This window comes from Pan paniscus, chromosome 1, assembly GCF_029289425.2.
Source record: "Pan paniscus chromosome 1, NHGRI_mPanPan1-v2.0_pri, whole genome shotgun sequence".
NCBI classification, from domain to species: Eukaryota; Metazoa; Chordata; class Mammalia; order Primates; family Hominidae; genus Pan; species Pan paniscus.
In genome coordinates, this window is record NC_073249.2 from 174,236,696 (window position 1) to 174,247,961 (window position 11,266).

General features: G+C 49.2%; 1 protein-coding gene across 2 annotated transcripts; it reads right to left on the reverse strand.

Annotated features, from left to right (window-relative positions):
- Positions 1-3,078: 3,078 nt before the first annotated feature.
- On the reverse strand, positions 3,079-10,087 carry GPX7 (glutathione peroxidase 7). Of its 2 annotated transcripts, none has more exons than XM_055092819.2 (3): positions 9,594-10,087; positions 5,190-5,451; positions 3,079-3,873 (listed from the first exon to the last, which is right to left on the reverse strand). In XM_055092819.2, the coding sequence occupies exons 1-3, from the start codon at positions 9,729-9,731 to the stop codon at positions 3,710-3,712; spliced, it is 564 nt and encodes a 187-aa protein (XP_054948794.1). In that variant the 5' UTR covers positions 9,732-10,087; the 3' UTR covers positions 3,079-3,709. The 2 variants fall into 2 exon arrangements, with proteins under 2 accessions (XP_054948794.1, XP_054948799.1); XM_055092824.2 differs by lacking the exon at positions 9,594-10,087 and adding an exon at positions 8,545-9,405.
- Between the last annotated feature and the right edge of the window lie 1,179 nt (positions 10,088-11,266).

Below are 11,266 nucleotides of genomic sequence, written 5' to 3' on the forward strand. Positions count from 1 at the left end.
ACAGAAGGGTATATGGGGTGAGAAACTAGATCAGACTAAAACCCCATGGAAGACCAACAGGGAAGGGGTGGATAGAGAAGGGAGAGACATTGACACTGAGAACGAAGGAACACTTAGAGAGATGGGGGAAACTAAGAGAAGACAGACAGAGGAAAGCCAAGGACCGAGCAAGTGCCAGGGAGAAGAGCAGAGTCTGCAGTGTCACATGCAGCTGAGAGGTCAAGGAAGACAAGGTGAGAGATATTCATTGGCTTTAACGATAAGGCACTAAGTGATGGCCTTGGTGAGCACAGTGAGGGGAGGCATACATACGGGTGGTGGAGACAGTGGGTATGGAGGGAGGAAGGTAGCTGCAGGAGACTGTGGTTCCCAGATGTCCAGTGTGAACATGTGTGCAAGCTGGGCTTCACTGTGTGTGTGTGCATGCACACAAGTACATGCAGAGCTGCAGCTAAGAGGAGGGTGTGTAAGGGCAGCTGAGAGGCCACCATAGGAGGGGCTGTGGTCACCCCGTGGACAGCCTTCACTTTACTTTTGTTAGCTTTTGAGAAGCACCATGAAGGGAGACTGTGAAAATCCTAAGCACGGTTTAACCCTTTCATTGTCCAGTGAGAAAACGGAGGACAGCAGAGAGGGAAGAATTTGCTGTGAGTCAGGGGCACAACAGGAACTTGAATCTGAGTCTCCAGACTTCTAGAAGAGTGACCTTAGATAAAGTACACCTGAAATTCTTATTGGCCAATGAATTATCTACCAGTGACTCTGCCCATCACCCCATTTTTTTTAATAGTATTTTGGTCTGTTGCTCAGGTTGGAGTGCAGTGGCGTGATCATAGCTCACTGCAGCCTCAAACTCCCAGGCTCCAGTGACTCTCCTCACTCAGCCTCCTGAGTAGCTGGGACTATAGGTGTGCACCATCACACCTGGCTAATTTTTTGATTTTTTGTAGAGATGAAGTCTCACTATGTTTCCTAGGCTGCACCCCAATTTTTAGCCACCTTTCCACATTTATATAAAGGTGAAATATGGATTTGACATACAAAAACTTATTTTGACATTACAGAAACTTAATGAAAATGACTCCTGTTATCCTACCTCAGCCCCTCACAGACAACCACCATTAAGAGTTTGGTCTATATTTTTCCCTCTCTCTTTCCCTCCCACTTAACATTGTAAATTTTTTAAAAATTTGGGACAGGGTCCACTCCCATTGCCCAGGCTGGAGTACAGTGGCGCAAGCACGGCTCACTGCAGCCTCAACCTCCTGGGCTCAAACAATCCTCCTGCCTCAGCCTCCTGAGTAGCTGGGACTACAGGTGTGAGTGACCACGCCTGGCTAATTTTTAAATTTTTTTGCAGAGACACGGTCTTGCCATGTTGCCCAGACTGGTCTTGAACTCCTGGGCTCAAGCAATCCTCCCACCTCTGCCTCCCAAAGTGCTGGGATTACAGGCGTGAGCCACCTAATGCACCCAGCAACATTGTAAATTTTTAATAAAAACATTACACTTGTTCATACTGGTATTTCTGGGTACGTGAATGTGTTCATTCTGTTTTACAACTTATCATTTTTTCACTTTTGGACAACTTTCTATGGTAGCATATGGAGACTTCATTCATTCATTTTAATAACCATATTAGTTTATAATTTGAGGCAAGGTCTCCTCTGTCACCCAGGCTGAGTGCGGTGGCATGGTTACAGTTCGCTGCAGCCTTGACCTCCCAGGCTCTAGCAATTCTCTCGCCTCAGCCTCCTGATAGCTGGGACTACAGGCATGCACTGCCATGGCCAGCTAATATTTTTTTGTAGAGGTGGGGTCCCACTATGTTGCATGGTGGCGTGTGCCTGCAGTCCTAGCTACTCAGGAGGCTAAGGCTGCAGTAAGCTACGATCGAGCCACTCTTCTTCAGCCTGGGCAACAGAGTGTGACCCTGTCTCAAAACAAAAAGCAAAAACAAAAGGTATGAGCATTTTGTTTTAAAAGATATTGCCAAATCACCCTCCAAACACTTGTGCCAGTTTATCGTACCACAGTTTATGTGAATGCCCATTTCCTCACATCCCTGCCAACCAGGGGTATTATCATTAAAAAAATATCTTTCGGCCGGGAACAGTGGCTCACGCCTGTAATCCCAGCACTTTGGGAGGCCGAGGCGGGCGGATCACTGGGTCAGGAGATCGAGACCATCCTGGCTAACACGATGAAACCCCGTCTCTACTAAAAATACAAAAAAAAAAAAAAAAAAAAATTAGCTGAGCGTGGTGGTGGGTGCCTGTAGTCCCAGCTACTCGGGAGGCTGAGGCAGAATGGCGTGAACTTGGGAGGCAGAGCTTGCAGTGAGCCGAGACTGCGCCACTGCACTCCAGCTTGGGCGACAGAGCTAGACTCCATCACAAAAACAAAACAAACAAACAAAAAACTTTCCAACTTCAATGAGGCTGGACATCTTTTTGTATCCTTATTATGCATCTATAGTCTTCCGTGAACTATCTATTCATCTCCTTTGCCTATTTGTTATTGAGGTGTACTTTTGGCTAGTGGATTACTCAGTTAATTTTTTTTTTTTTTTTTTTAAGACAGAGTCTCTCTCTGCTGCCCAGGCTAGAATGCAGTGGCGTGATCTCCGCTCACAGCAACCTCTGCCTCCCGGATTCAAGCGATTCTCCTGCCTCAGCCTCCAGAGTAGCTGGGATTACAGGCACCTGCCATCATGCCCGACTAATTTTTATATTTTTGTAGAGACGGGGTTTCACCATGTTGGCCAGGCTGGTCTCAAACTCCTGACCTCAGGTGATCCACCCGCCTCAGCCTCCCAAAGTGCTAGGATTACAGGCATGAGCCACTGCGCCCGGTCATGCCAGGCTAATTTTTGTATTTTTATTTTTTATTATTATTATTATTATTTTTGAGACGGAGTCTCGCTCTGTCGCCCAGGCTAGAGTGCACAGGCTGGAGTGCAGTGGCCCTGGTCACTCAGTGAGTTCTTATTGGGCAATGATGATTGGCTTAACCAAAGGCCTGGCAGCCTTTGTACCAAACTGCTAACACTGTTTACCTCTAGGGAGGGAGACTATGGAAAATGAGGAGGATACTTTCATTTTTATTTTATATCGTGAGGTATTATTTGGATTGTTACAATGAACTTGCATTTCTTTTGTAATGAAGAAAATAATACAGAGGAAATAACAACAACTAAACCTTTGGCCTGGATTATCATCGGCTGGAAATTCATGTTGGATGCAAGTTTTTATTGATAACAAGTTATTTTTTGGTTTATATGCAAAAAATGTTTATTGAATGCCTCCTATTTGGCTGGCACTGCCTAGGCACTTTCACAGGTATTTCATCCTAATCCTCACAACAGCCCTATGAGGTAATCATTGGTCCCAGTTTACAGAAGCCTTGGGTGGGAGATTATTGCTTGATATACTTCTATTTGCCACACATTTTTGTTGGCAAGACTTTCGTATCGGCTGGTGATTCACTGGTCAAGAGCTCTCATTGGCCAGGAGTTCCTATTTGTTGCTGTAAGATTCAAATAATCAAAATACTAGAATTTTCCCTCCACAAGAATGATGGGACCAATGGCATAAGAATAAAGGAAGGAGAGTCAGTGGGTCTCTCCCTTTGAAGCACCATTTGAGTTTGCATTGGTCAGCCCCACACAGGTGGGCGGGATGAGGTGGTGGAGGAGGAGACGCAGTGGTTATAAGTCTTCTCGCTTCAGTAGGATGAGCTTCCTCACGAGCGCTGTGATCTGGGGTCTGACCTCCTCCACTGACACAGTTGGGTCCCAAGCCCCTACCACCTTTCCATCTGGGGCTACAAGGTACTTCCAGAAGTTCCAGGTGGGCTCCTTCCCAGAAGTCTCTAGAGAAAAAGGAAGGAGAGCAAAGTGTGCTACCCCGCGTACCCTCTCCTGGGACTTCACTCTCAGTGTCCATCTTTCCCTAGTGGCAGCTAATCCTGATGCCCAGTCCACACCCCAGACCACTCCAACCAGAATCTCTGAGGATGAGGCTCAGGCATCAGCATTTTTCAAAAGCCCCCTGGGAGATTCCAAAGTGGGGCCAAGGTTGAGAATGACTGCTGTAGGATTCTGTGACGTGCTTGATAAAGTGGTATCAAATCCTCCTTTATTAATGACTTTGAACTACTGAATAGTCTACACCCTATTCTCTAATTCAGTTTTAATGGTTTCCAAATGTTAGTCCATGGACTGGTTTCATCAGAATCACTGGGGGTCAGGGGAGTGCTTAAAATAAAGATTCTTGGGCCCTGCTTCAGTAGGTCTCAGCCTTGTGCATTTTTAAGAGCTCCCCAGGTGCTTCTAAAAGCAAGGCCGGGTTTGATCTATAACTGTGAGAACTGGGAAGGAACTAATAAAAGAACACAGAGAAAAAAATAAACATTAGGACTGAGCCACAGAGCAAAACACAAACCTGCCGCAGTAAGGGACCTTTTGTTTGCTGCACTGTTGCTTCTCATTTACTCCTCCAGGTGAATGGGTTGCAGGGTGGGGTGGTGGCAAGGGATACAAAGGCCACCAGAAGCACGGAATCAGAAAAGGCAAAAATGGGGCCTCCAAAGGAGAAGGCCTGAGTGAAGAAATGGTCAGAATGGCAAGCTTAGCCCATGACCCCATTCTGTGGCTCTGAGGCTTCTGCAGCTGGAGAAGGGATCTTGTTCTCAAATACTAAGATCTGGTATTTTAGCTTAGAAGGTCTCCCTCCATGGCCTACAGACTCCGCCACTGACTCAGGGTGAAGATGCCTGTCCACTATCTTGGTCAGCTTTCTCCAAGCACGTGGCCTCCCCTGTCTATGCCTTGGTTTCTCCATCGTATGTCCATAAACTCATCTAGTTCACACTGACTTAAATGTCTCCTTCTAGGAGCCCCTGAATGTGAAAACAGGATCCCAGAAAAGTCCAAAAGAGTGACTTCTGAGGGACAAGTGAGAGGCAGCAGGTATGGAGATATTCTTAGGCAGGAATACCCCTCAGCTTGTACCTGCCTCCACTCTCCTCAAAGATTAGTGCTGGAACAAAGCATCAGTCTACCTGAGATGATCAGGAAGGGGAAGGGGCCCCAGGTCACCCAACCAGCCCGTGGCTTCTGCTGCCCAGGGAGCCATGGCCTCAGCCAGCTGAGGGAGGTGTGAGGGGATGAAGAGACCAGGACTTACGGGCCAGGTACTTGAAGGCAGGATGGGCACCAGTACCGGTGACTGCAATCTTGCTAAACATGGGGAATGAGACACTGTAGGTGCGGCGGGCAAAGCTCTCAATCTCCTTGTTGCTGTCAGGCTCCTGTTGGCCAAACTGGTTGCAGGGGAAGGCGAGCACGTTGAAGTGGTGGGGACCCAGGTCCCGCTGCAGCTGCTGCAGGGCTCGGTAGTGCTGGTCTGTGAAGCCGCACTCGCTGGCCACATTCACCACCAGGGACACCTGTATGACAGAAACAAAACAAAACAAAGCCCAGACAAGCCAGTGAAGAGGCATGAACCTGTACATGCCCTGACACATCCACATATGTGACTCCCTCAACAGTTAATACTGCCTCACACATACAAGAACACTGTGTACACATATGTAAATGTGTGTCCAGTGCTCTCACACATACACAAACACATGCACACAGACAGGCACATATGAAATCAAACATTCAGGAGCTTACAGATGTGTGCACACATACATGAACATCTGTGAACATAAGTATACAACATACATAAATAGGTATGCACATGCACCACAATACAAACATATGTTAGCAAACACCACACATGCCCACACACACAGCACATCCACAGACTGGGGCACACATACTGGTGAGCACGTACTGAGAACTGATAAGAGGGGGTACAAAGGGAGACCTGGGCTCAATTTTTGGCTCAGTCAGCTAGCACTCGCCACTCTGCAATGTGTCAGTCTCCCTTCTAGAATGTGAACCTACTGAGGGCAGGAGCTATGTCCACTTCATCTCTGGGCCTGGCATATGAAAAAGTCTCAGTAAGTTTCAGATGAATGAGTAAGTGTGCACACAAACACAAACGCCTGCATGGGAACATAGACAGACACAGGTTTTCTTGAGAAAAGAACCCTCATAACCCCAGGGCAATCACCTTTTTGTCCCCCTCCTCTCCAGAGAACACACACCACTTTTGTTGTTGTTGTTGCTGGAGCAATGGCATAATCATAACAGGACATCCACCCAACCGTTTGCAGTCTCAAACTTCTGAGCTGAAGTGATCCTCCCACCTCAGCCTCTCAAATAGCTAGGACTACAGGCACGTGCCATCACACCTGGCTAATTTTTTAACTTTTACTTTTGGTAGAGACAGTTCTCGCCATGTTGTCCAGGCTGGACTCAAAAACTCTTAGCCTCAGGCAATCCTACCAGCTAAGCCTCTCAAAGTGCTAGGATTACAGTCATGAACCACCATGCCCAGCCTACCACTTTCTTTTATCATTAGACTAATCCTTAAATTTATTAAAGCCTTTAGGCAATAAATACAAAGCTGGCTAATGGAACTTGATTACAGGACTTTGATTAGAATTTTGGCTCAAATGCTATGTTTTTAGCTTCTAGGTATATATTATTAATGGATTTAAAACCCTACCCGGTGCCTACGCAGCCTAGCCCTATCCTCCATAATTGACATTTGGGTCAGATAATTCTTTGTTGTCAGGGGGATGTCCTGTTTATTTATTATCAGATGTTTGGCAGCATCCCTGGCCTCTACCCACTAGATGCCCAGTCTTGACAATCAACAATGTCTCCAGACATTGCCAATTGTGCCCTAAAGGGAATAATCACTCCTAGTTGAGAACTACTGGGCTAGGTGATTGAACCACTGAGCTGTACCTCCTGTACCCTACCTCCACCAGGTGAGAAAGGACCCATGCCTGGGGCCACTGGCTATTAGAACACCCTCCTCAATTTGAGGTCAGCATACACCATACTGTGCCTGGAATGGGGAGAAACTGGGACTCTTAACTCCCTTCCTCAGTTAGAGTTCTTCCTTTTTTTCCCCCTGCTGAATCCCTGGGCAATGAGAACATTAAAGCTTTTTTTTTTTTTTTTTTTTTTAAAGACAGAGTCTTGCTCTGTCACCAAGGCTGGAGTGCAGTGGCGTGATCTTGGCTCACTGCAACCTCCACCTCCCGGGTTCAAGCAATTCTCCTGCCTCAGCCTCCTGAGTAGCTGGGATTACAGGCACACGCCACCATGCCCAGCTAATTTTTGTATTTTTTTAGTACAGACGGAGTTTCACCATGTTGGCCAGGCTAGCCTCGAACTCCTCACCTTGTGATCCACCCGCCTCAGCCTCCTAAAGTGCTGGGATTACAGGCGTGAGCCACTGCGTCCGGCCAAAGCTTGCTTATTTTTAACTCACAACTTGCATGTCTGCCCGCTCTTTTGGAAGGGGGAAAATCTGGCTTCTATTTCCATCCCTGAAACCAAAAAGCTTGGTCCTTAGAAACCAAAACACAGACAGACACACCCAAGTACACACAGTTAATTTACATATGTACATATACAAGCACAGACACAGACTCAGATTTGTACACAGAAGAAGTAAACCATTCACAAACGCACACACTACACATAACCCCACACATTCCCAAGTGGTCACCCATTCATCCATACTGGTGTAAATGACTATGGTCCCAATTAGCCTGAGGGCATCAACCATGTCAATCTTGCTCATGACTATGTCATCAGAGCTGGACCCAGTGTCAGACATGTAGTAGGAGCCAGTAAATGTTTGCAGGTGAAGGAATGAGCATATTGCCCAAGTAGCAGGCCTAGCCTGGGTTAACTCAGCAACAATTATAGCTTTTCTGGACTCCCTGTTCCCTGGTTTACTGCTGAACTTGGCAACTAAGAGCATAGACTCTGGAGCTGGACTGTCTGGGTTCAAATTCTAACTGTCTTACTAGCTGTGTGACCTTGTTCTATTTTTGTCTTAGCACTTACTACTACTAGGAATTACCTTGTGCATTTCTCAGTTCCTTGTTTATTGTCTTTCTTCTCCTTACCCCATGTAAGCTCCATTTAGTGGAAATGTATCTGTTTTGTTCACCACTGTATCCCCAGGGCCTGACCTAGTATCTAGTTAGTATACAGTAGGTGTTCAATAATGAACAACGAATTAATAAGTAGCAGAGCTGGTCAGACGCTAAACCTGGGGCTCTCTGGTGAGCTGCCCTAGAGAGAACAGGAGGCCTGAATTGGAACAGGCCCTGTTCTTGGTTCTTTGCCCAGAGTTCTAAATGAAGTTCCTGCTGGGATCCACCAAACACAGGTGCAAAGCACTCTACAGTTTACTAAGTGCATCCACGCCTTCATCTGATTTGAAACTCACGACACTCTGGGGGACAATCAAGACAGGGATTACTGCCCCCAAGACTCCCAGCAAAATCGAAAATTTCAAGGCTTATAGAGTACTGGTCTTCACTAAAGATGGTGTTGTTCCCAAGAGAAAAATGTTGACATCTATTTTTGTGTGGTTCATCCAAAACTGGACGCTGGCCCACCTGTTCATTAGATTTCAACTCCCCAGCCATTTCACACCAGTCCCCAGGTCCATCCCGAAGAGGTCCACTCTGGAAGTTCTTCACTGCACATAATGTGACATGCAGGCCTCTCAATGTAGTGTTCAAGGTCCCGCCTGCTCCCTTGCCAGTCGTTTCAGCCTCATCTTCCACCACTCTTAGCCTCCAGCTTTAGACTCTTTGAAGCACAACAGCTGGAACTCCTGGCCCCGCGCCCCCCACCCCTTCTTGCTGTTTGCTTCTTAGTCTTGCTAAAATCCACTCGTATTCAAAGACTCAACCCAGATACCCTTCCTCTCCGAAGTCTTCTCTGAGCTTAGATTCCCTCTTGGTAAGGAGGGGGCAATTAGCCTGGATGACTCTTATGTGTGCCCCTGAGCTGCCATCTAAGGACTTGGCCTAGAGAGGACCCCAGATGTGGCGGTGGGGTTCTCTTCCAGGCCCCGTCTTTCTAGTGTAGTGTGACCTTGTGCGAATGCCTGCCCTCTCTGGGCCTTTGTGCCCTCTCCCAAGGATGATCCGTGTGAGGTCTCCATGCATCTGAAATAACTCCCTCTGCCCTGCACATTGATCTCCACAGTGTTCTTCACTGGACTCCGAATCAGCCACTCCCCGTTCCAGATGCAGAAAATGCGGACGGGAGAGGGAAAGGCCGCACGATGCTACGGTTACTTTTTTCACCCGTGAATGGCAAAGGCTGGGCAGTGGTGCCCGGCCTCCCGGCGAAGGTCTGGACCCCGCTGCCCAAAGGTGCCGGTAGCGAAGTGGGCGCCGACTGCGAGCGCTTCGGGTTCCTCCGCGCCAAGGCCGTGCCACGTAGCCGCGGGCCGGGCCGGGCCGGGCCGGGCGCGGGATGGGGGCGCCGCGCCAGAGGTCACGGCCGAGTGGGGCGGGGGCCGGGGTTTGGCGGCAGCGCGGCTGGAGCGTCCTCGGAGCCACACCGCGCGGGGGACCGGGCTGCGGGGCGCCCCCAGCAGGCCCCGCCAGGGCGAGGCCGGGCCCCGCGGCGCCGCCAGACCCCGCGCACTCACCGATCCGCGGTACTTCTCCAGCGACACCAGTTTGCCCCGGATGTTGACCGCCTTGAAGTCGTAGAAGTCCTGCTCCTGCTGCGCGCAGGCCGCAGCCCACAGGAGCAGCCACGCCGCTGCCACCGTCGCCGCCACCATGGCTTGTTCCGGAGGTGGCGGCGTCGCGAGGGCAAAGACGGGGCGGGGGGATCTAGCGCGGGGGGCGGGAGGAGGCGGCTCTGTCGCCGCTCGGCCCGCAAGGCAGGACGCGCCGCGTTCTCGTTCCCTCCGCAGGCGGTGGATGCCCGGCTCTGGACCTCAGTTTCCCCGTCTGTCCTGAGGCAGCGCACCCCTGCCCCGGACCCCAGAGCCAGGGTTTCAGGATTCTGTCCCCTGAGACCGGAGTTCGTTTCAGTGAGGCTCCCTCTTGTCCCAGGAAACAGCGACTTGTCAGGGACAGGGAAGCAAAAATCTGAGAGCTCAGTTTCTCATTAGTGCAGCGGCCTTAGGCTGGCCTGGTCACGCCCCCACTCCGACCTCAGTTTCTCCACATGTTAAGTGGAGCTAGTCGGTATAGGATGAAAGTAATAGAAAAACGGATGCGAAACACTTTAACAGTTGAATGGTGCCTGCAAACTTCAGGTGAATGAATGCATGTTCCCTGAAAGTGATGGCTGGGAGAAGAAGAGAGGACCGAGGGCCTGTTGCAGGTTAGGTTCCTGGAAGCAGATTCTGAGATGGAGATTGGAGTGCAGGATGTTTATGAGGGAGCACCCTTGGGATCAACAGGCGTGGGAAGGATGGGAGGGAACAGGAGTGGCACAGGGGGAAAGTAGTGAGCTCCATGCAGGTCCCAAGACAGTTTTAGCTGACTCGACAGGGACTCTAGAGCTAGAGTAGCCCATCAGATGAGCTAAGATGGCCAGGTCATCCTGCCTTTATCAGTTCTTGGATGTGGGGCCACCTGGCAAGTGGGGCAACAAGGGCCAAGATGGCCCTGTCTGTGGAGAAGCTGACATTAAAGGCTTTGTGCTAACAGCACTCCTAGCAGCTGGTGTCTGTCCTAAGTCCTCAGTGATGGGGGATCTGGGCAGCACATCACAATGTCTCCCCTGCTCAGAAAACCCCTGTTGAGCCCATGAAATGTCAAACATGGGGCTGGATCCTGTACTCACAGGCTGTGAGTTTTTTCTGGAAACTCACAGGCTGGTGTGAGAGAAACCAGGTAAAATGCAGATTTTATGTAATGTGGTAAGGGATAAGCACTCCTGTGGTCATTCAACAAAAACTTCCTGAGCACCTTTTCTACGCCAAGTTTTGCTTTAGGTGATTCTTAGGCAGGGATGAACAGGAGGGCATTATCTCTATCCAGGGAGACACAGGAATTAAATAATTTATAAATAGCTCTAAAATTACTGTTGTGGTGAGTACCACCTAAACTAGCCTGGAGGGCCATGGAGGGCTTTCCAGAAAAAGGGAGATTTGAGCTGAGCTCTGAAGAATGAGGAGAAATTGGTCAGGATGAAGCAACGTACAAGTGCAAAGGTCCTGGGGGGAAAGGAACATGGTGCATTGAGTAACAAAGAAGGCTCATTTGGTTGGAACAGAGAGGACAAAGGATGAGAGGGAAAGGTGGAGAGGCAGGAGGGAGTGAGATCACACAGAGCCTAGTAGGCCACAGTAGGGACTGTGGT

Excerpts from the sequence above, each read along its gene's own strand:
- GPX7 (XM_055092819.2), bottom strand. The coding sequence starts at position 9,731 with ATGGTGGCGGCGACGGTGGCAGCGGCGTGGCTGCTCCTGTGGGCTGCG. Across the intron at positions 5,452-9,593 it reads TGGAGAAGTACCGCGGATCG|GTGTCCCTGGTGGTGAATGT; the intron begins GTGAGTGCGCGG and ends TCTGTCATACAG. Across the intron at positions 3,874-5,189 it reads TGCCTTCAAGTACCTGGCCC|AGACTTCTGGGAAGGAGCCC; the intron begins GTAAGTCCTGGT and ends CTTTTTCTCTAG.